Raw genomic sequence first — 23906 nt, 5'->3', positions numbered from 1 at the left:
GGGACTGTGAAAAAGTGGATAATCCCAGCAAATAACTACCATTTATTTAACTAGCTCTCTGCTAAATGTGGGGAAACTTTTTTTAATAGACTGGGACAAATTTACCCTCATTATTAAGGGTAGATTAGGAATTTTAAAAGATAACACTGTGTTTACACTACACAATGATGATGCTCTCACTTTATATATATAGTAGTGTGAATACCCGTGCTATGCACGGTGCTAACATTATTGAAAAAAATGAAAATAAAAGGGTGAATAAAAAAAGGTTAAGAAATTGTACCAACATAATTAAAATGTAATATCTGTCTAATAATAGTTTGAAATATGATAGAATGTGTATATCATTCAAGAACTGTCTTTTTTCGGAAGATAGATCCTGAAAAAATAATAGAAATTTATATTAGAAAATGAATGTAATTGAATTTTGTTAAAATGAAATACTTATAAATATTATGCATTCGATTTGATAATCTTGCATGAAAATGCGAACACTCTTTACACCAATCAACTTTTAGTACGAAAGCCAAAATTGATGATTTAATTAATTCTATTGAATTTTGTGGAGTGCGTACTACAAATGAAAATGCACGATCTTTGGATGAATTGATTCGTTGGTTGAACAACCTATCACTATTTTCCTGAGAATTAAGTACGTACGAAATTCAAAATTAGTGTATTTTTTTACATAGTTTATAAATAGCATTATAAAAAATAAATATATAGATATTAAGAAATTCTACCTTCCTTTGTTATTCTCTGAGATAAGAAGCATCACAACCAAATACGAATCGTGCATGTCTGTCTTGTAGATTAAGATGCATGTTACCACTGGAATCTCTAATTTGTATGTTAACATTGTACCTGTTTAATAAATAAAATGTTATATACAATACAGAAAAATATGTTGAAATTAAAGGTACATGAAATTAATTACCTAACAACAGTCTCGATTACGTCATTACAATGCATACACACTATTTTTGAAAAATGACATTTACATAGTTATCCAAAATTTTTACATAGCTCATAGAACATGTTTTCTATGTTAATGCTTTGAATTTAAGCAACTATTCGAAAATATTTAACCTAGTAAGAATGAAAGGAGGTATAGGTTATGATTATAAATTTAAAAAATTTGTGCAGTAATTAAATTAAATAGAGTAAGTTTACCGTAGGCATGATTGTATATTCAGATATCCGTATTCTCTTTGAATTTGCTATCAACAATGCTTGTGATGTTGTAAAATTGATTGATCTCAACCATGTAACTAACTTTCGAGCACATGTATCATTTTCAAACCTTCAATTTTTTGAAATACATGTTGATAAGAGTATGAAACAACATTAATAGTTTGATTTAGTATTGCTGATGGAACTCACCAACTGCGCAGGTATCGAGCAAAATCTAAATTGTGATTGATATACAATTTGCTAGCTCCAATTGTACAAAGTGATGGTCCTGCATAGTATGATTATATTCGCTAAAAAATTATTCAAATTATAGAGTATAACTAAAAGCATTTGATTTACCTCTGAAATTGCGTACGCAAATACCACATGCTAGTAAAATATTATTTTTTGTAGTAGACTGTTATAACCGTTCACCATCATCATTAGCAAATTTATCCCACAATATAAATCGAACTACTGTCAAACTGTGTTAACAAAATTTTGTTATGTGCAAATCTAAGTTCTCTAAAAATAAAAAATTTTAAAGAAGTCGGGATTTGTTAACTAACCTTTTGTCAACCAATAGCATCTCTCGACCAATTTTGTTATTAGTAGATGTCTGATAGTATGCACCAATAGATACAACTAAACCAATCACATCTGTAATAAATAAAAAAATTTAATTAATAACATTTGAAATGCAGAAATTTAATAAAAATGATATTAATTGTAAGGATGTACCTATCAATTGCAAATCATTATTCATGTATTGTTCTATATATTTCAATTTGACCAAATTGAACTTGAAACGGGAGATGGTTGCACAATCATCTAAAATCTTCACTATTTTTGTATCATTTTCAAATGACAACTAGTACTGATGTGGTGCAATCCAGTACTTGGTATATACTGGGATTACATGTATATTCTGAAACAAATATATCTTACCTTCACGGAGGTATTCTCCAAAAATATTAAGCATACTACTGCCTCTTATTATTCCTTGCATGACAAATTTCTGATAATTTTTTCAAAAATTAGTAAATATTAAAACTCAACATAATTAGTAAGGTATGATTTGAATGATTACCTGATCATCAATAAAAAGTATTTTGATGCACCCTGAACGCTGAAGTACTCCAGATATCGTCATATCAATCAATTTAAATAATCTAACATTTACATTCCATGTACATCTTTGAAGGTTTAGAGAAATCAGAGGTGTATATTGAATATCTGTAAATATTAAATAACATACTGATTAATTATTTAAAAACTATAGTTGACACAGAAAGTAAAATAAAATGTAAATGTTAAAGATAAATATGAAAGTGTCATTTATTCACAATACATAAAATATAAAGGCAATACAGGACAAATTTTTATTATAAAATAAGATGTATAATTTATGAAAGATTCTCAAAAACCTCTCGATATACAATATTCTTTGTGTAATTCCATGGATCACAATCTCTATTAGCAATGAGTATTTTCAATCCAGATGGAGAGGTAGCACGGGAAAGAGCAACATAAAGTTGACCATGAGAAAAAACAGGTTCAAGAAGGTAAACGCCAACTTGCTCAATATTTGACACTGACTTTTGTTAATAGTCATTGCAAATGCTACTTTCACTAGAAATTGCCTCCTTTTAATTGGGAAAAGAGCGTGTATACTCTGAGGCGTTAAAGAGATTCGAGGTATCAGTACTAAATCTCCAATATTGGATCCCGTTATAACTTTTGCTTCGCTAACTTTATCTCCCAATCTGGTAATGATAAGTCGCGTTCCATTGCAAAGACCCTCCGACAGATTAAGATTTCTCAAAAGAATTATGGGTGCTCCTTTTTTCAATTCCAAACGATGATTTGGAAGTCCAGGAAAATTCAATGAGTTCAGAACTTCAGGAGGATTCATGTTTTCAACAATATCTCCTTGGGTGGCACAAAAAGTATCATCACTCACGTATGCACGAAATTGACCGGGAAGCATTGACATCAACCTGTCATTTAATTTATCAACATCACAATTTTTTGGAGCCAAAATAGCACGTTCTCTGAGATAACTGCTATCATTATATGAATTTCTCAAATTAGGATAGATAGAATCTACTAATTTTGTAAAAGATTCACTGTCATTTTTGATGAGAAATTGAGATGGTATCTGTATTCAATTTGCTTTCCCAAATTCTGTAAGTGAAATTTCTCGTACCTTTCCTTCACCAACAAACAACAACCAATTTGCAAACCATGTTAATTGTCGACGCATATTTTGAGAAAGATTTGAACCCATCACCCGTATATTTGTTTTGAGATGTAACACTGTGCAGTGATTCCAAATAAGAGATTCTTTTATGGTGGCTGATACCATTGCTTCTCTCCTACTCTTGGGAACAATGGGTAATGTTTGTCGGAAATCACCACTAAGAATAAATAATTTTCCTCCAAAAATCTAATTTTCAGAATGATTATCATCAAATCTCAAAATATCATTTAATGTCTGATCAACAGCTTCAAATCCATATCGATGTGCCATTGGAATATCATCCCAAATAATTAGAGATGCCTCTCTAATTAGTTTGGCTAAATCAGAATTTTTATTAATCGAACAACTAGATAATTCATCCAAATTAATGAAAATTTTAAATCACGAATGTGTTGTTTTTCCACCAGGCAACAGTATTGCCGCACTGCCTAATGATGCAACAGAAAGAACAATTTTTCATTGAGATCTAACTCGAGCAATCAATGTCCTCCATAAGTAAGTCTTACCGCTCCCACCATTTCCATATACAAAAAAAGTCCTCCACGATTTTATGTGTATCATTGCATAATAATATCATATACATTTAATTGATCCTCATTTAATCTAGCATACAAATCATCGAACAACTGTTGCTCTGATAGAAAATCATAATCAAGTTCCTCTCTTATCAGCTTATTCATGGAGAACTGAGCATTTTGAAAAGATGGTAATGGCATCGGTGGGAAATCTTGTAAAGAGAAACCGTTTTTATTTAAAATGAGTTAAATTTCAACTAATCCCAAATTTTGTAACTCATCATCACCAATACGAATTTGAAGATTTTCCATGTCCCTTCTGATCTAATAAAGTAAATCATCTGTCATATTTTTCCAGTGACGTTGCCATAGATTGAAAGGGTTACTTACCTTAGAGTGCATAAGCATAGTATAGTACATGCTTCGCAACTTTTTTGCAGATGCCCACATAGATGCTTCAGTCAAAACTTCATTCCACTCATTATCATCATCAAGAAGACCAAGTGCTGCACATGCCGCTTTAAAAGTCGGATGTACAATTCTGTTAATGATACGAATATGTTGAAAACTTTGAGCTCCACGAATTTTATGAAGTAACATTTGCAAATAATAGTTCGCCACAGTAGGGATGTGCGTATGGCAGTCGTCCAATGCACTTACCACTCAATCTGGGGTCCCATTGCCCTATGTTTTGCTTCCAGGTCCACTTACTTGGAAACTCGACAAACGTCAAATTTCTAGCTGAAACATTATTTGTATTTGTTTCGAACCATTTGGTCAACATGGTGTCATGTATATTTTCACGATCAAGAACATCATAAAGATGATCATCATCGTTGAAAATCACAAATTGATGATCTAGAAGATGATACTACAATCTAATCATAGACAGATACTGCCTTTGCACTTCAAAATCAAATATCTTCCAACATGATTCAATTGGCGATAAATATCGATAATCGAGATATTGTTTAATCTCATCAACACTTCTATAATGACGATACCCACCTTCATTTGAGCGTAAAACACTATTCTCGATCTGTACTTTTGCTCTATCAACCCTTTTATTCATGTATTTGTACAGATATTTAGTGATCTCTAGTCGTGCGACTTTAGTTACGTTGATATGGCCATCAAATATGACAATTAAATGTGAAATCATTGATGATCACCCTCTTAGATGGATCATCTCGACGCCTGTATGACACAAATCCATCTTTATCGATCGTAGTTTCATTACAGAATTTTTTTGGATAGTGTTTAGAACACTTTCCATTCATCATACATAGAGCATTTGGATAAGCATCACCACAGGGTCCATGTAACATACACCTAATAACCGTATCATAAGCAAGTGGATCAGCATCGTTATCTGGTATTTCAGCACAAATGATGTCGTCAATTTGTTCTAGAGTAAGTGGTTTATCATTTGAAATTAATGTCAGAGTGATATAACTGTGGCAAACCACGTGCAGGTATTTGTTCAATATATACAGAGATGTTCAAATTTGTTCTTTAGTATATTCAATTGCAGGTATTTCGGAATGCTAGAGACATTCAGAGTGATATGAGTATGTGGCATATCTCTAGCATTCCGAAATACCTGTACATATGGATTGATCTCATCTAACATATTCTGTAATCCCTCAACTACGGATGCATCAACTACAATTGAATTGCCATCATGACTATTTAAAAGATTCATACGATTTTGTAACTCATTATCGGTATCAAAAATATATAGTTGTATGAATCTACATAATTCTCCAACAGGTGGTAGGAGAGATCCAATTAAATGATAATTTTCTCCACTAATTCGAAATGAATATGATCCAACAGAATTTACTACTAAATGATCTATTTTGCCTCCCATAGATGTAAATCCAAATAGGGAGTTCAACAATCGAATCTTTTCCTTCAAATTAGGAGTAGCAAGGACTCGTTCTAGAAGCTGAGGAGTTTCAGGTAGTAAAGGTAAAGTAACGTCTCCATCTTGACAACACAAATTGAATTTCGGAGCTTGTTTTGCACTATTCCTAACTCTCTCTTCCACCCACATTAGAGAATGACATTTCTGACAGATAATCGTTCTTGGACCAAACGTCCATCTTCTTATGACATGATATGGGCGTCGTCTTGGGCCTATTTAATGTAATTGATTGGTAAAATGAGTATTATACATTAGATGCATATAACTATCAATATGTCGATGATGTAATATAAATTTATTATGTTGAAACATTGGAAGCAGTGTTTTGTGTAAAGGGCATTTATTCTATAGGAATCGAAAAAATGAATAATTGAGAAAATTGAATTGCTGATAATTGATAAATAGGATAACTAATGAAAATGTCAAAATTGATAAATCGAATATGAATTTTAATTTTAAGAAGCTATAGTTACTCGAATCCACGTATATAATTATTCATCATATAAGGTTAGTTAATGGAACCGATACTTAAATATTAAACAATAGTTGATTATTGATAGAATAATAATTTCAATTAAGAGAATCAATATCCAATTTTTTTAATACTTTGAAACTAATATACTAACATTTATTCCCATCTATATTTTACATAATTCACATTTGTCATTATCATTTATATTTACTATACTACTCTATTTTTTTTCCTATTTATAAATTTTGTTTCATTTATTGCTAATCTTAACTATCATCTACAATTTTCACTTTCTATATTCATCATCACTAATTTTACTTAATTTGTAAGTCTAAAATTTTACATAAAAACTGTGATGGACATCTATTGCTCTGACCATAAAATAAATTTTTATGCTTACTGTTGCGTAATGAGTTGTTATTGAATCATGAGAAAATGAGTCTAAAACGATGACCTATTACATAACATTTCACTTCTATATAAAGACGAAAGACAATAACAGCAATAATCAATTCAAAATATTGCAATATTGGGAATAATATTTAAAATTACAATGGAAATACCAATATTTAAAGAATAAACAGTATCAAAATTTCTAATTTAATGCGAACGGTATTTTAATCGGTGTAGTTGGAATTTTGTCCTTCAAATTTGATGTGAGATTTCTCTTTCGTCAATGTAAAGTTGCTGAAACTTTTCGAACTGGTGTGTGGGATCGTTGCGGTGTACGTTTCGTTTTCTAAACAAATGTTTCCTCCTTTGCAATCTTTCGAGTTTGAAATTTAGCTATCAATGAAATGCTTGTAGGCGGGCATATAGGCATGTTCCATAGTGAAATTAAGTTAAGGGCTAAGATGGATACCATAAAAAAATTAAAGGAAATAATAAATTCTTGGAGAAAATGCAAGAAAGTTCTCTTAATTGGAGTGAGCACGCAAGAAAGTTGAATGAGGATGCTATGTTTTGGAGGACTTTTAATTGGAGTGGAATTTTTAAATTGGAGGACTCTTAATTGGAGTGGGAAAGTGGGGGAAATGAAGGGAAATCGTGAGCATGATTATAGGATTTTTAGGAGAGGTTATAGGATTAGTTAAGAGATAAACATTTCTTAAATTGCAGGACTCTTAATTGGAGTGGGAAATGTGGAGAAAATGTAGGAAAAATGTGAGCATGATTATAGGAAGGCAACGTGCCAGTGCCCATTTCATTGCAAGTTACGGCAACGTGCCAGTGGCATTTAGTTCTAATTTTTTTTGGGTCAAAATCTAGTCCTAATTGCTTCTGCTGTTTCTTGATCATGTTGAATGCTTCCGAATTTTACTTAGCGTATAATAATTGATAATGGCGTATTCTATTCTTTCATGGTATTGGACATGCAAAAATCATACTAGAAGTGTGGTAAATTTACTATAAACTCCTAATATTATCTCCCCTAATTTTTGTATACTTTTTAAAAAATTTAAACTTTTATCAACAATAGGCTGGTCACGCAAATTAAAAAAAAAAAGGGACTGGTCACACATCTCATTCTTTGCCCTAAAGAACTCAATTCAGCAAATTTCTTAGAATAATGGTGAAAACAATCATAACAATGGAGGAACCTGGGTTTGTTTCTTTTTTTTTGGATCTGAAATAGCCCCATTCATTTTTAAAAAATAAATAAATTGGCCATCTTACGTTCATTAAGAAAGGGAAAATTTTTTGGTCACTGCACATGGATGTCCGGACATCCTAAAGGGAAAAAAAATCAATTGTTCCACTCTTGCAATTTTTTTTAGGGTTAAATATAGTAAGTCCCTTAACTTTACATTTAGTTGCACTTTACCCCCTCAACTTAATAAATGGACACTTTGCCCGTCTACTTTATGTTTTAGGACAAAAATGCCTCTTCTATATTCATTAATATTTAATATTTTCTTTTTTTGCCTTTTTCCTACTTATTCCTTTTCTTGATATTTTTCAATTTTTTTTCATTCTCTCATATAATCAAATACTTTCCTGTCTTTGCTATTTTTATCTAGATATTAATTTTAATCATTTTAAATATTCTTTATTTATTTCTATCTTTTTTACCTTTTTTATTAGAAAAATAATGATCATAAATGGTATGCTATAACAAAGTATTTATGAACACAGGCTATTTAATACTGGTGAGAACGGCACACCTTATATGGGTGCAAATTTAAAAGAATTTTTTTAAAATATATTAAATATTTCAATAGTTGTTGGTTTTTGTTTTAGAAATGTGGGGTGGGAAATGTGGGGGAAATATGGGAAAAATGTGAGCATGATCATAGGATTTGTAAGAGCAGTTATAGGATTAGTTAAGAGATAAACATTACTTAATTACAAAAATGTAAAATTCTATTAAAATATCATTCAAACTTTTGACAATTTTGAAAGCTCCTTATCCAAAACCCACTCTGCAACACATATAGATATAGATTGTATAGACTAGTGTTAAAGATATGCCCAATGTATGTGCAGTTTAAAAATAATTATTAATTTTTATGAATATATTAATTTTATTTTTACAAAATTAAATTTTATATAAATTTTTCAGTAAAAAATTACAATTTTCTTTAATATAGTCATAGTTAATTTGGTAGTTACAATATTTAAGAGAGTTATGGGAGATTATATTAGCAAACGTGATTAGGTGATTAGGATAAAAATTAACTTTTTCAAGGGTAAAATTGAAAGTTCAAAAAATGATATAAAATGTCTACCTCGCTTCTCTCCCTTTATTATTGTTCTAGTGCTTGAGGCACACATGTTAATAAAAAAAATATTTATCAAAATTATCTCTTTATAATATATTTTATTGGTCAAACTCTTGTTTCTACAAGATGCATCCTTTAGCTAAAATGACGACGTATCCTCCTTGTTTCATGACATTTCCTCCCCCTTCAGTTTAGACTTGTCCGCAAGTCTCAAATTTAGGAAATTGTTGCTCAATGAAATCCTTATCTTCCCAGGATGCTTCATCATATTCCAACTGTTGCCACTTGATCAGGTACTGTACCACCAGCAATCCTTTCCTCAGAATAGCTCTTCTCTTGAAGACCATTTCTAGTATTAAGGGATATTGGTCCTGCAAATCGAATTCTGGCAGGGTAGTGGAGACTTGCTGTGGTGGTCCAACTCTCTTTTTCGGTAAGGACACATGAAATACTTGGTGTATCTTGGCTGCAGGAGGCAATTTGAGCTTATAAGCAATCTCACCTATCTTTTCTTCAACTTCAAAGGGGCCATAGAACTTTGTTGCGAGCTTAAGGTTCTTTCGAATAGCTATGGTTTGCTGCCTATATGGTTGCAACTTGAGAAACACCAAATCCCCAACTTCGAAGCTCCTCTCAGTTCTATGCCTATCTACAAAGTACTTGGTTCGCTGCTGAGCCTTAAGTAGATGTTCCTTGATACAGGCTAAAATCCTCATTCTTTCTTGGAGTGCTTGAGTTGCTGCAGGAATTATAGAATCATAGTAGGGACCTATTGGTAAGGGTAGAGCCTTATAGCCATAGAGGGCTTCAAAAGGAGTCATACTCAGGCTTGAATGGTAAGCCGAACTGCACCATCATTCAGCTAGAGGAATCCACTTACTCCACTGACTTGGGAACTCTCCAGTCATGCACATCAAATATGCTTCTACACACTGGTTAACTCTTTCACTCTGACCATCTGTTTTTGGATGGTATGCAGAACTATAGCACAAACTCACCCCAACCAATCGAAATAACTCCTTCCAGAAATTGCTAGTGAAGATTTTGTCCCTATCTGTGACTGTAGTTTCAGGTAGTCCATGGAGTTTATACACTTGATCCAGGAAAACTTGTGCCACTTGTTTGGCTGAAAAAAGATGAGTAAGTAATAGGAAGTGACTATACTTGGTGAGTCGATCCACTACTAACAGGATGGTGTCAAAGTTTTGTGAAGTTGGAAGTTTCTCTATGAAATCCATAGAGATTGTGTCCATGCTTGGCTAGGTGTAGGGAGAGGCTGCAGAAGCCCAGGATACTTAATATTTTTCAGATTTATTTCTTTGGCAATTATCGCAGGCTTGTACAAATCTCCTAACATCCTGCTGCAGATCAGGCCAATAGAATATACTACTGATTCTGTCCCAACTCACCCTCTGCCCTGAATGACCTCCAATAGAAGAAGAGTGCAAGGCTTCCATTGTCTGTTCCCTAACTCCATTGCTTGAACCTACAAAGAGCTTCCCTTTATATCTGAGAATACCATCACTGAGTTGATATTGATTTGGGAACTCAGGTTCTAATAGAACCCTGGCAATCAACTATTGACATTGTGAATCTTGTTCATAGCTCTTGATCAATTTTGTCATCCAAACTAGTTTAGAAGAAGTTAGAGCCAAACAGGTTTCCACTATAGCTCTTCTTGAAAGTGCATCAGCTATCAAGTTCTCACTGCCCCGTTTGTACTGAATCTCATAATCCAGTCCCAATAGCTTAGTTAACCACTTGTGTTGTATTGCTGTTGTTAGCTTCTGGTCCCGCAGGTATTTTAAAGATTGATGGTCAATCCTTATGATGAAATGATAGCCTACTAGGTAATGTCTCTATTTTGTCACTGCCATCATTAATGCCAGCAGTTCCTTTTCATAGGTAGATAACCCCAAGTTCCTTGGACTCAATGATTAACTAAGAAATGCTATAGGGTGACCCTCTTGCATGAGCACTACCCCAATTCCTCCTCCACTCGCATCAGTTTCTACCACAAATGGTTGCTTAAAGTTAGGCAGTCTGAGTATTGGAGCTAAGGTCATCACCTTTTTGAGTAGGTCAAATGCTCGCTGAGTTGTGTCAGTCCAAACAAATGCATGTTTCCTTAGCAGATCTGTTAGTGGTTTACACAGAATCCCATAATCCTTAATAAATCTTCTGTAGTAACCTGTGAGCCCCAAAAATCCTCTCAAGTCCTTCACTGACTTGGGTGTTGGCCATGTCACAACACTATCAATCTTGGAAGAATCAATGCTAACCCCTTCTTCTGAGATGGTATGTCCCAAGTAATCGATTCTAGTATGTGCAAATGAACACTTGGATCTTTTAGCAAACAACTGATTCTCCTTAAGTACAGTCAGCACCAGCCTCAGGTGATACAGGTGTAATTCCCATGTTTTACTGTAGATCAGAATATCATCAAAGAAAATTAGAACAAACTTCCTCAGATATGGTCGAAAACTTGATTCATCAAAGACTGAAAGGTTGCAGGAGCATTAGTCAACCCAAAAGGCATGACTAAAAACTCATAATGGCCACAATGAGTCTGAAATGCTGTTTTGTGCACATCCTGAGGTTTGACTCTTATCTGATGATATCCTGCTGTTAGATCTAACTTAGACTTAAATTTGGATCCAGATAGCTCATTTAGCAGCTCGTCCACATTTGGAATGGGATAACAATCCTTGATGGTGATCTCATTCAGCTTCTTGTAGTCCACACAAAACCTCCAAGTTCCTTCCTTCTTTTTGACCAACAAGATTAGTGATGCAAATGGACTGTGGTTATGTCTTGCAATCCCATGATGTAACATCTCTGTAACTTACTTTTCAATCTCATCCTTCTGGGAATGGGGGTATCTGTAGGGTTTTAACTTGAATGGTTGAGCTCCTGGTTTCAATGGGATTTCATGGTCACATGTTCTGACAGGTGGTAAGGATACAAGTTGTTGGAAAACAACTGAAAATTCTTCCAGTAGGTCTCTGGTTTCTTGAGGATGCTGGTCTCCTTCTGTCATTTCTGAGGCATTTGTTGAGGCTAATTCTGTCTCCATGGTCCTCACAGCAAAGCATATTTCTTATACTCTATGAAGTGCCTAAGATCCTTGCCTTTGATTAAGTCCATTTCGCAATTTTCAGAACTCCCCTGTAAATGAACCATTTCCCCTTGATATTCCATAGAGATCCCGAGGTTGTGGAAATCAAAAGTGATAGAACTAAAATGAGTCATCCAGTCTACTCCCAACACAATGTGCCATCCACTCAATTCCATTACCTTCAGATCAAAACCAAACTTGTGCTGATTGACTTCCCACCTGACCCTTGGACAGATAGCCTTGTTGGTTACACATGCTCTATTTCGGACAATGACAGAGAAGGGTGAAACTATTCTGTAAGGTATATCTAATGCAATCACTAGTTCATTGTCAATGTAACTATCAGAGCTACTTGTATCCACTAGAATCAATACTTCCTCCCCATCTAGATGTCCTGTGATTGTAATGGTTTTTCTTTTGAGAGATTTCTGACAATGTGTGTAAAGACATTTCCATAACAGTTCCTGGATTCCCTGTGTGCTCATCCTGTTCCCCAACTGCATCCTCAAATTTTGATTCCTTTTCTTCTTCCCCAATGAAGAAGTTTAAGTGTCCCATTTTACACTGATGTCCTGCCCCATATTTCTCCCCACACTTAAAACACAATCCATTGTTCCTCCTGTACTGTATTTCCTGTGCTGAGATCTTTCTGGTGGAACTATTATCTGGAACTGTCTTCCTTGCAATGGAGTACTGGTGTTGGCTAACAGGGGGAATCCTATATAGATTTCTTGTAGTTGTGTTTGGAGGCTTACTTTTATGCATCCCAAACTTGTTTTCCATTGAATTCTTCTGCATTTCCTTTCCTTGCCTGTTTTGCAACTGTAGGGAGTATTCCTGTAATTGCACTATCTCATAGGCAGCAGATAATTCTGTAGGTTTTAGCATTCTGATTATTGGCTTAATCTTTTCTTTAAGTCCGCTAATAAAGCTTGACACAAAGTAGCCTTCATCTAGTTAGGGATTTGTCATCAACATTAGTGGCTTGAGCTCCTCAAACTTTTCCTTGATAGTCCTCAACACTCCCAATCTGCTGAATCTTGTTAAATTCTTCCACTACATCTCTGCAAATTTTATTACAAAACCTCTTGCACAATGATTCCTCAAAGTCCTTCCAACTGAGGCCTGTCCTTTCCATTTTAAGTCTTTAAAACCACCTATCTGCCTTTCCTTCTAAAAACATTTCAATTACATCTACCTTCTGACTCTCAGGAACTTGATAATTTAGAAAGTACTTATTACATTTTCTTAGCCATTCTTGCGGATTTTCCCCATAAAAAAGAGGTAGCTCAAGTTTTGGAGGATTAGGTACATAGATCCTACCTTCGTCTCTTTTGATGAAGCCTCCATTGCTCTCGCCTTCCTTGTTGAGCCTTTGTTGAGGCGGTGGTGTTGGTAGGAGTGGTCTCTCCCTTGCTTCCTCCACAGAACTCTTTTCTCTGTTCATCATCATCTGCAGGAAGGAATTGAATTTCTGCTCCAGTCCAGTCATTGATGCCTCTAGTTTCTCCAACTTCATGTTGGAATTCTCCATTTCAACCCTAATCTCGCTGCCAAAATCAGCTTGAAACTGTTGCTGAGAAGCGTGGAATGCCTCCATAGCCTCTTGCAACCTTGCTTCTTGTTTCTTGACGTGTTCCTCCAAGGATTTCAGACGAGTTCTTTTCGCCATTGGAACTTCCAAGGATTGATTGCTCTGGTACCAATTTGTCAGGATCTTGGCTGAATCAGATTGGAAATTTGGAGGGAAAGGGAAAAGTTGAAGAAGAGGTTCAGGAGAAATGAGAGAGAGAGAGAGAGAGAGAATTTTAGTTAACAGAATTCTATTATTACATGTCAGATACATTAGCCAATCATAGAGCTCCTTTTTATAGTTTTGGTGCAACCGACTAACTAACTCTTTAAGTAGTACGACACCGTTTCTACAAGATGCATCCTTTAGCTAAAACGACGACGTATCCTCCTTGTTTCCTAACAAGTGGACCCTGAAAGACATGGTGACTTTTGGAGGATAATTTTGTCAAGGAAACTTGGTCTTGATGGATTATTGGTTTGACAATAACACTAAGGGTTAATTTTTTTTCTAAAAGTGAAACTAATTCAAACATCAAGTTATTTTTTTACACAGGTAAAATTAATTGGAAAATAAATGTGTGTTACATGTGACGATAATAAATGTGAATACATGCTACATAATAAGTTAAATTTAATTTAAAGAACAATAAATATAAATATGTGTCACATAAGGATAAGTTAGAGATCGATGTATTATAGGTAATAAAGCATACTTTTTTTTTAATACAAAGGAGAGGCAACACCTCTATTGTAAAACGATAACTCTATTTTGTTCCTTTAAAGATGTACTAACTACAAATGCTTAATCACGACCTTTTCCTACCACTACGTTCTTTACATCTTTCTTTACAAAATAAGAAGACCTACAAATATTAGTTACTTTTAAATTATCCATCAGTTAACGTATTGTGTATTTATGGATTATATATTTTAGAATTTTTAAATTGATCAGACATAGAATTTGCCAATATAACTAATCTGTATGCACAACAAGAATTTTGGTTGAAACAATTTATGTCTTTTCTTAAGTTCTACTTTGTCCTCGTTGAAGTTTTTTATAATAAAAAGAAAATCTATCAAAGATAAACTAATACCCCATAATAGCAAGAAATAAACTCTTTTTATCAACTTTGTTTTTGTCATCATGATATATCTAATGGCTAGGCATAGGATTCGAATATTGAATTTGATAGTAAAGAAAACTTCAAGTGATTACAAGAAATAAACCTTAATAAAGAACTCTCACAATTATCTTTTTTTTTCATAATTTTTTTAAAACACACATTAGTGTGCTTTTCTCATTTATTAATACCTACTTACCTTTTACTTTTAGTAAAGAACACAAAAAAAAAAAGAGAAAAGCCATGACTTTTGTAGTTGTCCAAAATTTAGAACACACAGAATACGTGTCAAATATATTACTCTCCCGTCTCATGGAAAGTGTCATACTTTTTATTTTGAAATGTCCCCAAACATTTGTCATGTTGGAAAAGTCAAAATACCTTTTAGTCTCTCTTTTCAATAAAGCCATTCTTTCTAATTATATGCGTGTTACCATTCAAATTTAAAACTTGAATTTATGGGGATAAAATTGAAAAGAGAAACACAAACATCATAATCAAACCATTATTCTTAAAAAATTGAATTCCCCAAACATGACCAAATAATTGGAATGGAGGGAGTAATACTATTAGTATTTGAATTAATCTTTCCTGTATTAACGGTGTATACATTGTCAGCATTGGATGGATGATAATTATGCAAAATTTGAATTTGAACTCTAACTTTTATACATATGTCATGGATCTAACGTTAATAATATATATATTGTCAGTGTATATAAGATTTACTCTTAGTACTTTTTTTTTCTTTTTCTTTTTCTTTTTCCTTTTTTGTGTGAAAGAGTTGATATATATGTGTGTGGGGGGGGGGGGGGGGGGGGGAGTTGATCTGTGTGTGTGTGTGGAGAATTGATATGATTAAAGCATAATCATCACTTTTTGTCAAAGCACAATCACCACATTGGAATCCACATTTTTTGAAAAATATTATTCTACTTTCACCAAAATCATAAAACGCCCTTCACAGACACGTAGAATTCTACTCAGCCATGTGGCAGAATACGTGTTGCATGTTTAACCCTCATATGCTACGTGGGCTCCTAATTCTATTTCCACGTTCAACGAACCGATCCCTCGCAACACTCCCAAGATCCTCGCAAAAGATTAGCTTCCATTAATTCCATCCCCAATTGAGAGATTTTCAAGATCTAATCTAGTGCCCAAAAAAACACAGAAAAAAAAGACCAATAAGAAAAATGATGAACATTGTTGCATTATGTCTGGTCTTAACTACACTTGCAACTGCTGGTGTATGGTCTCCAACCCCAGAAAAAGTTAACAACGACAAAGAAGATGTTATATTGAAGGAAGGCCACAGAACTGTGGTAGTTGAGTTTGAGAAAGATGATGGGAATACCAAAGTTTCAATCTCTCCTCAAGAGGCTGTGCATGAGGGTTTTGTTCACAAACCTTCTTCCTCAAGAGTTGATGAAAAGGGCCCTCATGATTCGTCTATAAAAGGGAAGGTTTCTGACTCGGTGGAAAATGTCAAGGAGAATTTGAAGGATGAGCAAGAGGAAGCCGGTGATCCTCATAAGGCAACTCCTAGAGAACTTGTTTGTGATGCTTTGGGCAGGTGTAAGCATAAGATAGCGAGTGCAATTGGGAAAACGAAGGAGATGGTGTCTGAGAATGCCCATGAAGCTGCTGATAAAGTTTATGAAGTTGAAGAAGAAGCCAAGGAGGCTGTGACGGATGCTTATGACAAAGTGAAAGGTACGGTTGAAAGAAAAGCCCACGAGGCTTCTGATAAGGCTCATGAAGCAAAGGAGAGGGCGAAGGATGCTGCAAGAGACAAGGCTCATGAAGTAAAGGAAAGGGTGAAGGATGCAGCGAGTGAAAAGGCTTGTGAAGCGGAGGAGTCGGTGAAGGATGCCGCGACTGGTGCGGCTAGTAAAGTAAAAGAAGCGAAGGAAAGGGTGAAAGATGCTGCGAATGAGGTCTCTGGTAAGGCGAAAGAAAAGGTAGCGGAAAAAGTGCATGAAGTTAAAGGAGAAGTGGGAGAAGCGGTTGATACAGCCAAGACCCTCCAAGGAGATGTAGAGGGAAATTTGTCGAAACTAGTGGAGGCTACAAAAGGAAAGGTAAAAGAAGCAGAAGAAAAGGTTGAAGGGATTTCAAAAGAAGGTGAAGAAGTTATAGAAAGGGTTAAGGAGAAGGGAAAGAAAGGTTTCAAAGGAATTCTCAGGCGAGGCCGAGAAGTTGTGTATGGCTTTTTTGGCTATGTTTTTTCACCGGAAAGTTTGGCTTTCGGTATGAGAATATTGCAGTTATTGGGATTGGCAGGTGCATATGGGATGAGTATTTGGGTGACATTTATTTCTAGTTATGTTCTGGCTAGGGCATTGCCCAGGCAGCAGTTTGCTATCTTGCAAAGCAAAATATATCCTGTTTATTTCCAGGCTATGGCTTATAGCGTTGGGTTGGTGTTGGTAGGGCATTTGTTAAGTCGAAGAAAAAGAGTGTCCTCTGGCGCAGGGGACACTTTGCAAGGCTTCAATCTTCTTGCTTCTCTTTTGATGCTTTTGATAAATTTGAAGTACTTGGAGCCTCTTGCGACTAAGGTATGTTTTGATTTCTTTACTCGGATTTCTGATTATTTTTTGGTTTTAATATTGGATTTGGCTAATTTCTATTTTTTTTTTGGTGTAAATAAATGCATGATTATTCACTTTTGCGGTGCTGTCCCAAGTCTAAAGTTAGTTCTCATTTTGTGGGCTATGTTTTTAGCGTTGAAAACCTTGAAAAGCAAATTTTTGGGGGTAGTACTACACGGTTGTATGTGACAGGGATACATCATTTCACTCATGAATGTGGTTCTTCTGGGACTACTACTTGGGCCTAACCAAAATTTTGGAGGTCTTTAATTATCCATTTGGACTTGGTGCTGCATTGTTCAATGATGTATTGATCAGTTATGTATGAAATTTTAAAATCCACTGATCGATTTTCGAATCTCAAATGTTACAGTCATCAATCGGTCAATAATATTCATGAACCAAATGATTAGACAATTGAACTTTGATATGTAGCACATAGATTCCTGTCTCAATTTCAAGAATCCTATTCCTTATGTGCAAGGTAGGGATCCTTAATCCTTGCAGGAGAAACAACGGTCTTAATTTGCCATGCCCATTTATTGTAGATTGATTAGTATAAGCTTAGGGTTAATCAAAGACAATTTTGTAGCTCTACTAATTTTCACTTTGAACTAATTGCAGGTTATGTTTGAGAGCATGAAATTGGAGAAAGAAGAAGGTAGAGGAGTAGAGATCTCTAAAGAAGAACAGTCTGACGGAGTGGTTGATTCAATAACCGAGCCATCGTCTGTAAAGGCATCAAGCACCGCAACTAAGACGAGTCCATCTTCCTCTACTCCTCATGAAAGGCCAGAAGCTGCAGCTTCACAATGTGAGATAGTCAGATTGAGTGAGGCACTGAGGAAGTTGAATACAATTTCATCCTTCCTCAATGTCTTGACTCTAATGGCCCTCACTTGGCACCTTGTACATTTGGGACAGCTGCTTTCACGCATCTAGTTGATAAGAATGCCGATACAATGTTGGTTTTTGTTGTATAACTTTATCGTAGTTGTAGCCTTCTATAGATGGTCTACGTTTTGCTATAGGATTTACTTGGGGTAGCTGATTGATTTGTTAGAATTTGTGAAGCATGAAAATTTTCTTGCAAAAGGAACCAACTTATGGTAATGTATGTTATTTAGTGTTTGTATGATATTTAATCATTTTGATCCAGTTGCATCAAATTCTTGTAGTTACATTTCATGCATGAATCATTGAATTCAATTAAAGAACCTTAGGTTGGCTAAGGAGGTCTTGGTCTGAGAATTTAATAAAAGAGCCTTAGTTGGCTGAGGAGGTCTTGGTCTTGGTTCTGATAGTTAAGATTGAAGTCCTAGAAATTAGGGATTCTGGGTTTAAATCCTCTTGTCTTAAGTTTCATCCTTTCCTTGTTAGGAAATTTTTTTTTTTCAAAAAATGTCTTCTTGGTGTGGTAGGTAATTTGTTTGTAAAGCCTTGTTAAAGTGATGAAGATAATTTTGTTATCATGTATGATAGTGATTAATGGTTCCATCTCATTGATATGAAAATTAAGTGATATGTCTAAAATTTTAAGGGTGTTGAGTGATATTATTATGAATTTTAGAGGAGGTATTTAAATTATTTCTAATCAAAAGGATAGAAAGTTTACAAGTTTAGAGGGCAAAAAACATATATTTAATGGTTGGAGGGTTAAAAGTCGACCAACTATATAATTTAAGAGTAATTTAGATTTGTTGCCCAATTAAATCTTCTATTTATCCAAGCTTCTTTTTGCAGGAAAAATAAAAACGAAATTCTAGAAAAAGGGAATGGAATGATTATCAGGTAATCACACTTTTGCAACAATACTATTAGCTTTCTCTGTCATTAGTTTTCACTTAATTTGTGAGATGACGTAAAAATACAAGAGTTGTGTATAAAATGTGTACGTATATAAACCAGATTGTACATTTGCTGCGAGAATTTGTGCATCTGTTACAAAGGTGCCTCTGGTTGTATTTGAACAGTTATCTCGAGGGTGTACAATTACATTATATTAATCAATGACTAATAAGAAGTATGTAATCACATTATGTTAGTGACTAATATTACAATAACTAACAAGAAGCACATAATCACATTATCTTAGTGACTAATATAAACTATTTTATTTCAACACGAATATAATAAAATAATATAATGTGATTAATATTATAATGATTGACGAGAAGTAAATAATCACATTATCTTAGTGACTATTATGAAATATTTTATTTCAATAAGAATACAAAAAAATAATGTAATATAATTGCACATCAAATAACAAATATAATAAAATTTAAGGTGTAGACCAATTGGATCTTGTTGGTTGAACACTTAAATTGCATGAGATACCATTTTTTATTTTTCCCGTGTTGAAAAGTCCTGCTCAAATAGAACATATAAATGTTGATGTGCTCTATTTAGAACCACTGACTTTTGGTTCAGTGACCACAAAAAAAGGAACTAAATCTCTTTTTGGACGGCAGGTCAGGAATGACCCTTTGGTCTACAAATGTTTTTTTTGCCAAAAAAAAAAAAAAAGTGTCCTATCTAGAATTATCTCTAGGTGGGTACTCATTATTTAGCCCATGCTGTTGCTGGGAAACAATTATCACCAGTGCCTTTGCAACACACCATAAATAATCCCTATTAATGGAGGTCAAATATTAACCGTTTACATGATTCATTTTATAGTAAAATATTATTTAAAGTTTTATTTACCAAAACCCCACGTAAACGAGAAAAAAAAATCTTACTCTAAAAGACATATGACTTGTACAATAGATTTAAATTAGAAGACAATCCGTCTTTAATTTTTAGGAGTTTCTATATTTGTATCTAAAATTACACATATCGTGTTTTTTTAAAAAAAATTGGATTTTTTAGGTAAACTCATAAATGAATACTTTTTAACTTCACTAACATAGGCCTGAATCTGATTAAAACTACATTTGGGTATCAAATTATTTAAGAAATTAGGTGGTTTCCAATTTTAAAATGGCTAGTAGTGTACTTTTACTTTCTCCCTAACCACTATTGTTTCAAATTTTATTTCAACAAATCAATTACTCAAAACAGTGGGTAGTCATTTGTGTTACCAAAATAAAAACTTTGATTAGTAGAGGCAGTTTCTCTACTTTATTTGTCAAATATTCAATTGAATCTGTCATTTTCCTCTTTTGTAATTTTATGAGTAAATGTTTGTGTCAAAAGGAATATGGAAAAGCTTCTCAGTTTTCCTTACCCTTGAAAAGTGTATTTAAACTCATGATTTTGCCTAAAATCGTGGAATCAAATATTTACAGAATAATACAAACTCAAAATCAAATCCACTTATGTTATGTAAATAGTTTAATATTGTAAGAGTTTTCTTGCCTATACTTTTACATTCGAGCTCTTCCTAAACGTTACATTTCAAGCTAAAGAGATGTTGGGACAATTTCGCATACCTCCCCTAAGGTTTTTGACAATTGCAAAAAGCTTCCCTAATGTTCTAAAAATTACACTTGCCTCCCCCATTTTCATTGTTTAATTGACATTCTAGGCCACAAGGCTAGACTTTTTTTTAGCAAAAATCCTAGAATGCGCTTGGGTTATAAATCACAACAAAAATAAAAAGGAAAAAAATGATTCACTAGCTCTACTTCATTCATTTTACGTGCTATTACCATTGCTTACCCATTAACATTCAAATCACTACCAAGTAAATACTCATCTTTGTTGTAAAGTCTCTCTTTTACCTAAAGACTTCTAGTGTAAACCATTGAATCAATTAAAAATGTCATATCAGATACATAAAAATTTACCTATAATCTCATATCAACCTCAAATTTTGCTTAATATCTAGCAATACTATACTCATCAATATCCCTAAACTCCAATTCCATCTTTCTGATACAAAACATACTAAGTCATTACCATAAATACCAACATCCAATATACTCAATCAGAATAGAGTTCAAAATCAATCAAATTCTCTCTGTAGGAATGCAATTGCTAATAACTGCAAATCAAAAATAGAAAAACAATGCAATGATAAATATATCCAGAACATTGCTTCCATAACAACCATAATATTATAATCTTTATTTAGTCCCTCTTCCACTTCCCATCCCCTAAATTTTTATTTTTTATCACCGCCACCATCTTCATCACTATCTAGTTTGATAACGAAATCATCATTTATCATTTGACAATTTCAACTTGCTAATACCTATCAAAAATTGAAAATAAAAATGGGCACAAAGAAGCTGTTTAATAGTAATGAAAAAGAAAGAATTGAGAATATACACTAAGAGAGGTAAGCACTGATGGTCGGTATGCATGGTGATTTTGTTGGTGGCGACAATACATATTAGATCGATGAGTTGAAAAAATGAATTAGAAGGAAAGAAGATATAAGAGGAAAGTGATAGAGAATTAAATGTAAACTACTGTAATTTGAGTCATCAGTTCATAATTGATAATTGATGAGAAATTTTTAATTTTTGTTAAAATTTTTCAATGAATTAACAATTAATGAAAGACATTGTTATCTTTTTATTGCATTAAGAGAGGTCCCGTAATTATATAAACCTTAGGGGAGTCGAGTAAAATTGTTAAAAACCTCTTACGAATTTATCCCATCTCGTAAATATGTTCTCGTTTACGTCATTGGACATGGCCCACAACTTTTAGTTTCTTTCGAGGAATTCTCCTCCCGTCTAACTGCACTCGGACCGGACCGGTGGAGGAAGTCATGGTAGTTCCTAACTTCCTACCTGGTACAAATTATTTTGGTAAAGGCGTGTGGAGAGTCAAGACCGCACGCAGGCACCTACTAAAGTTGTTAGGCACATTTAAGGTAGCAAGAATCTTCATTCATAAGCTCGTATACCCATCTCCAGTACCATTCTGCCTCTTCTCAACAACTGCAAATCAGAAGCTAGAAGATGGAGAACACCCTCGTCCTGTATCCAGCACCAGGAATAGGCCACATGATCTCGATGCTGGAGCTGGCCAAGTTAATCCTTCGCCACTACAGCAACAAATTCTCAAGAATCCACATCCTCATCACCACCGGCTTTCAAGCGGATTTCTCTTCTAATCTCAGTCCACCTGCCATTGCGTTCAAATTCATCCGCAAGAATGCTCCCAATGTCCACCATGCTCTCCAGGAAATTCTAAGACATCATCCATTAGGGCTCTGATCATTGATTTTTTCTGCACATCAGCGATGCCTTATTCCAATAATCTTGGCACCCCGGTTTACTATTTCTTTACTTCTGGTGCTGCAGCTCTTGCTCTTTATCTGTACTTTCCCACAATCCACAAGCAAACAAGTGAAAGCTTTAAAGATCTTGTTCAGACTAAGTTTGATGTTCCAGGGTTGCCTCCTATACCAGCAACACATATGCCTGAGCCAGTGCTGGACAGAGTTGACCCTGCCTCTGATGATATACTATATTTTTCTGTTCATCTCCCTAAGAGTAGTGGTATCATAGTTAACACATTTGATGAGCTAGAACCTATTGCTTTGAAGGCAATTACAGATGGTCTGTGTGTTCCTGATGCTCCTACTCCACCCCTATACAACATTGGGCCATTGATAGCTGAAGCTGATAGTAGACCAGCTGAAGATGGTGATGAAGGTATTGACTTGGATCAGAGTGATTGCTTCTCATGGCTTGATAGACAGCCGAACAAATGTGTGGTGTTCTTGTGTTTTGGAAGCCGAGGAACTTTCTCAGTTGAGCAGATATCGGAGATTGCTAAAGGGTTGGAAAGAAGTGGTAAGAGATTCCTGTGGGTTGTCAAAAAACCTCTAGGCGACTACAAAAGCAAACAGGTTAATGGATCAGGTGGTTTTGAGATTGACAGCATACTACCAGAGGGGTTTCTGGAGAAAACCAAAGGTATAGGCCTGGTTGTGAAGTCATGGATACCTCAGATGCAGGTGCTGAGACACCCTGCAGTGGGGGGATTTGCGACTCACTGTGGGTGGAACTCAATCTTGGAAGCCGTGGTTGCAGGTGTGCCGATGGTGGCTTGGCCGCTACATGCTGAACAGCATGTTAACATGGCTGCACTGGTCCAAGACATGAAGATGGCAATTCCAGTGGAGCAAGGCAATGATGGCATTGCAAGTGCGGAGGAGGTCGAAAAAAGGATTAGAGAATTGATGGATTCAGAGAGAGGACAAGAACTTAGAGAGCTGAGCAAGAAGATGAGAGCCATAGCTGTTGAATCTGGGCAACATTTAGGCTCTTCTAGTACTGCCCTTTCTAACTTGATTCGCGTTGTGTTTGGAAACTAAAAGCAACCAAAATTCCCCAATCCCTCCCTACATCTTTCAGTGCTCCCATTTCTTTGGCTAGACCCAAAAAGCTTCAAGTCTTTGAGCTGTATTTAGATAATAAAACATTGATTATCGAACTCTGTTGATGGCACAA

General features: G+C 34.6%; 2 protein-coding genes and 1 pseudogene across 2 annotated transcripts; 2 read left to right on the top strand and 1 right to left on the bottom strand.

Annotated features, from left to right (window-relative positions):
- Positions 1-9267: 9267 nt before the first annotated feature.
- Positions 9268-12152, bottom strand: LOC140015092 (uncharacterized). The gene is made up of 5 exons (XM_072066974.1): positions 11926-12152; positions 11059-11500; positions 10486-10653; positions 10075-10202; positions 9268-9922 (listed from the first exon to the last, which is right to left on the bottom strand). Exons 1-5 carry the CDS (start codon positions 12150-12152, stop codon positions 9268-9270), a joined length of 1620 nt encoding a protein of 539 aa, XP_071923075.1.
- A 3801-nt stretch (positions 12153-15953) lies between these two features.
- LOC113712189 (uncharacterized) lies at positions 15954-18645 on the top strand. Its single transcript, XM_027235499.2, has 2 exons — positions 15954-17454; positions 18112-18645. The coding sequence occupies exons 1-2, from the start codon at positions 16087-16089 to the stop codon at positions 18427-18429; spliced, it is 1686 nt and encodes a 561-aa protein (XP_027091300.2). The 5' UTR covers positions 15954-16086; the 3' UTR covers positions 18430-18645.
- Positions 18646-22218: 3573 nt separating this feature from the next.
- Positions 22219-23906, top strand: LOC113712924 (UDP-glycosyltransferase 88F5-like; annotated as a pseudogene).

The sequence above is a fragment of the Coffea arabica genome, chromosome 10e (assembly GCF_036785885.1).
Source record: "Coffea arabica cultivar ET-39 chromosome 10e, Coffea Arabica ET-39 HiFi, whole genome shotgun sequence".
Taxonomy (NCBI): Eukaryota; Viridiplantae; Streptophyta; class Magnoliopsida; order Gentianales; family Rubiaceae; genus Coffea; species Coffea arabica.
The sequence above is the reverse complement of the archived record's forward strand: the minus strand, read 5'-3'. Positions and strand labels throughout refer to the sequence as shown.

What these genes read in the sequence shown, in the direction of transcription:
- LOC140015092 (XM_072066974.1), bottom strand. Translation starts at nt 12,152, where the DNA reads ATGGAGACAGAATTAGCCTCAACAAATGCCTCAGAAATGACAGAAGGA. An exon ending in CGAGTGGAGGAGGAATTGGG is followed by an intron (nt 10,654 to 11,058) that starts GTAGTGCTCATG and finishes CAATGTCAATAG; the next exon opens with TTGATTGCCAGGGTTCTATT. An exon ending in AGTTATTTCGATTGGTTGGG is followed by an intron (nt 9,923 to 10,074) that starts GTGAGTTTGTGC and finishes ATGATGGTGCAG; the next exon opens with TTCGGCTTACCATTCAAGCC.
- LOC113712189 (XM_027235499.2), top strand. Translation starts at nt 16,087, where the DNA reads ATGATGAACATTGTTGCATTATGTCTGGTCTTAACTACACTTGCAACT. An exon ending in TGGAGCCTCTTGCGACTAAG is followed by an intron (nt 17,455 to 18,111) that starts GTATGTTTTGAT and finishes AACTAATTGCAG; the next exon opens with GTTATGTTTGAGAGCATGAA.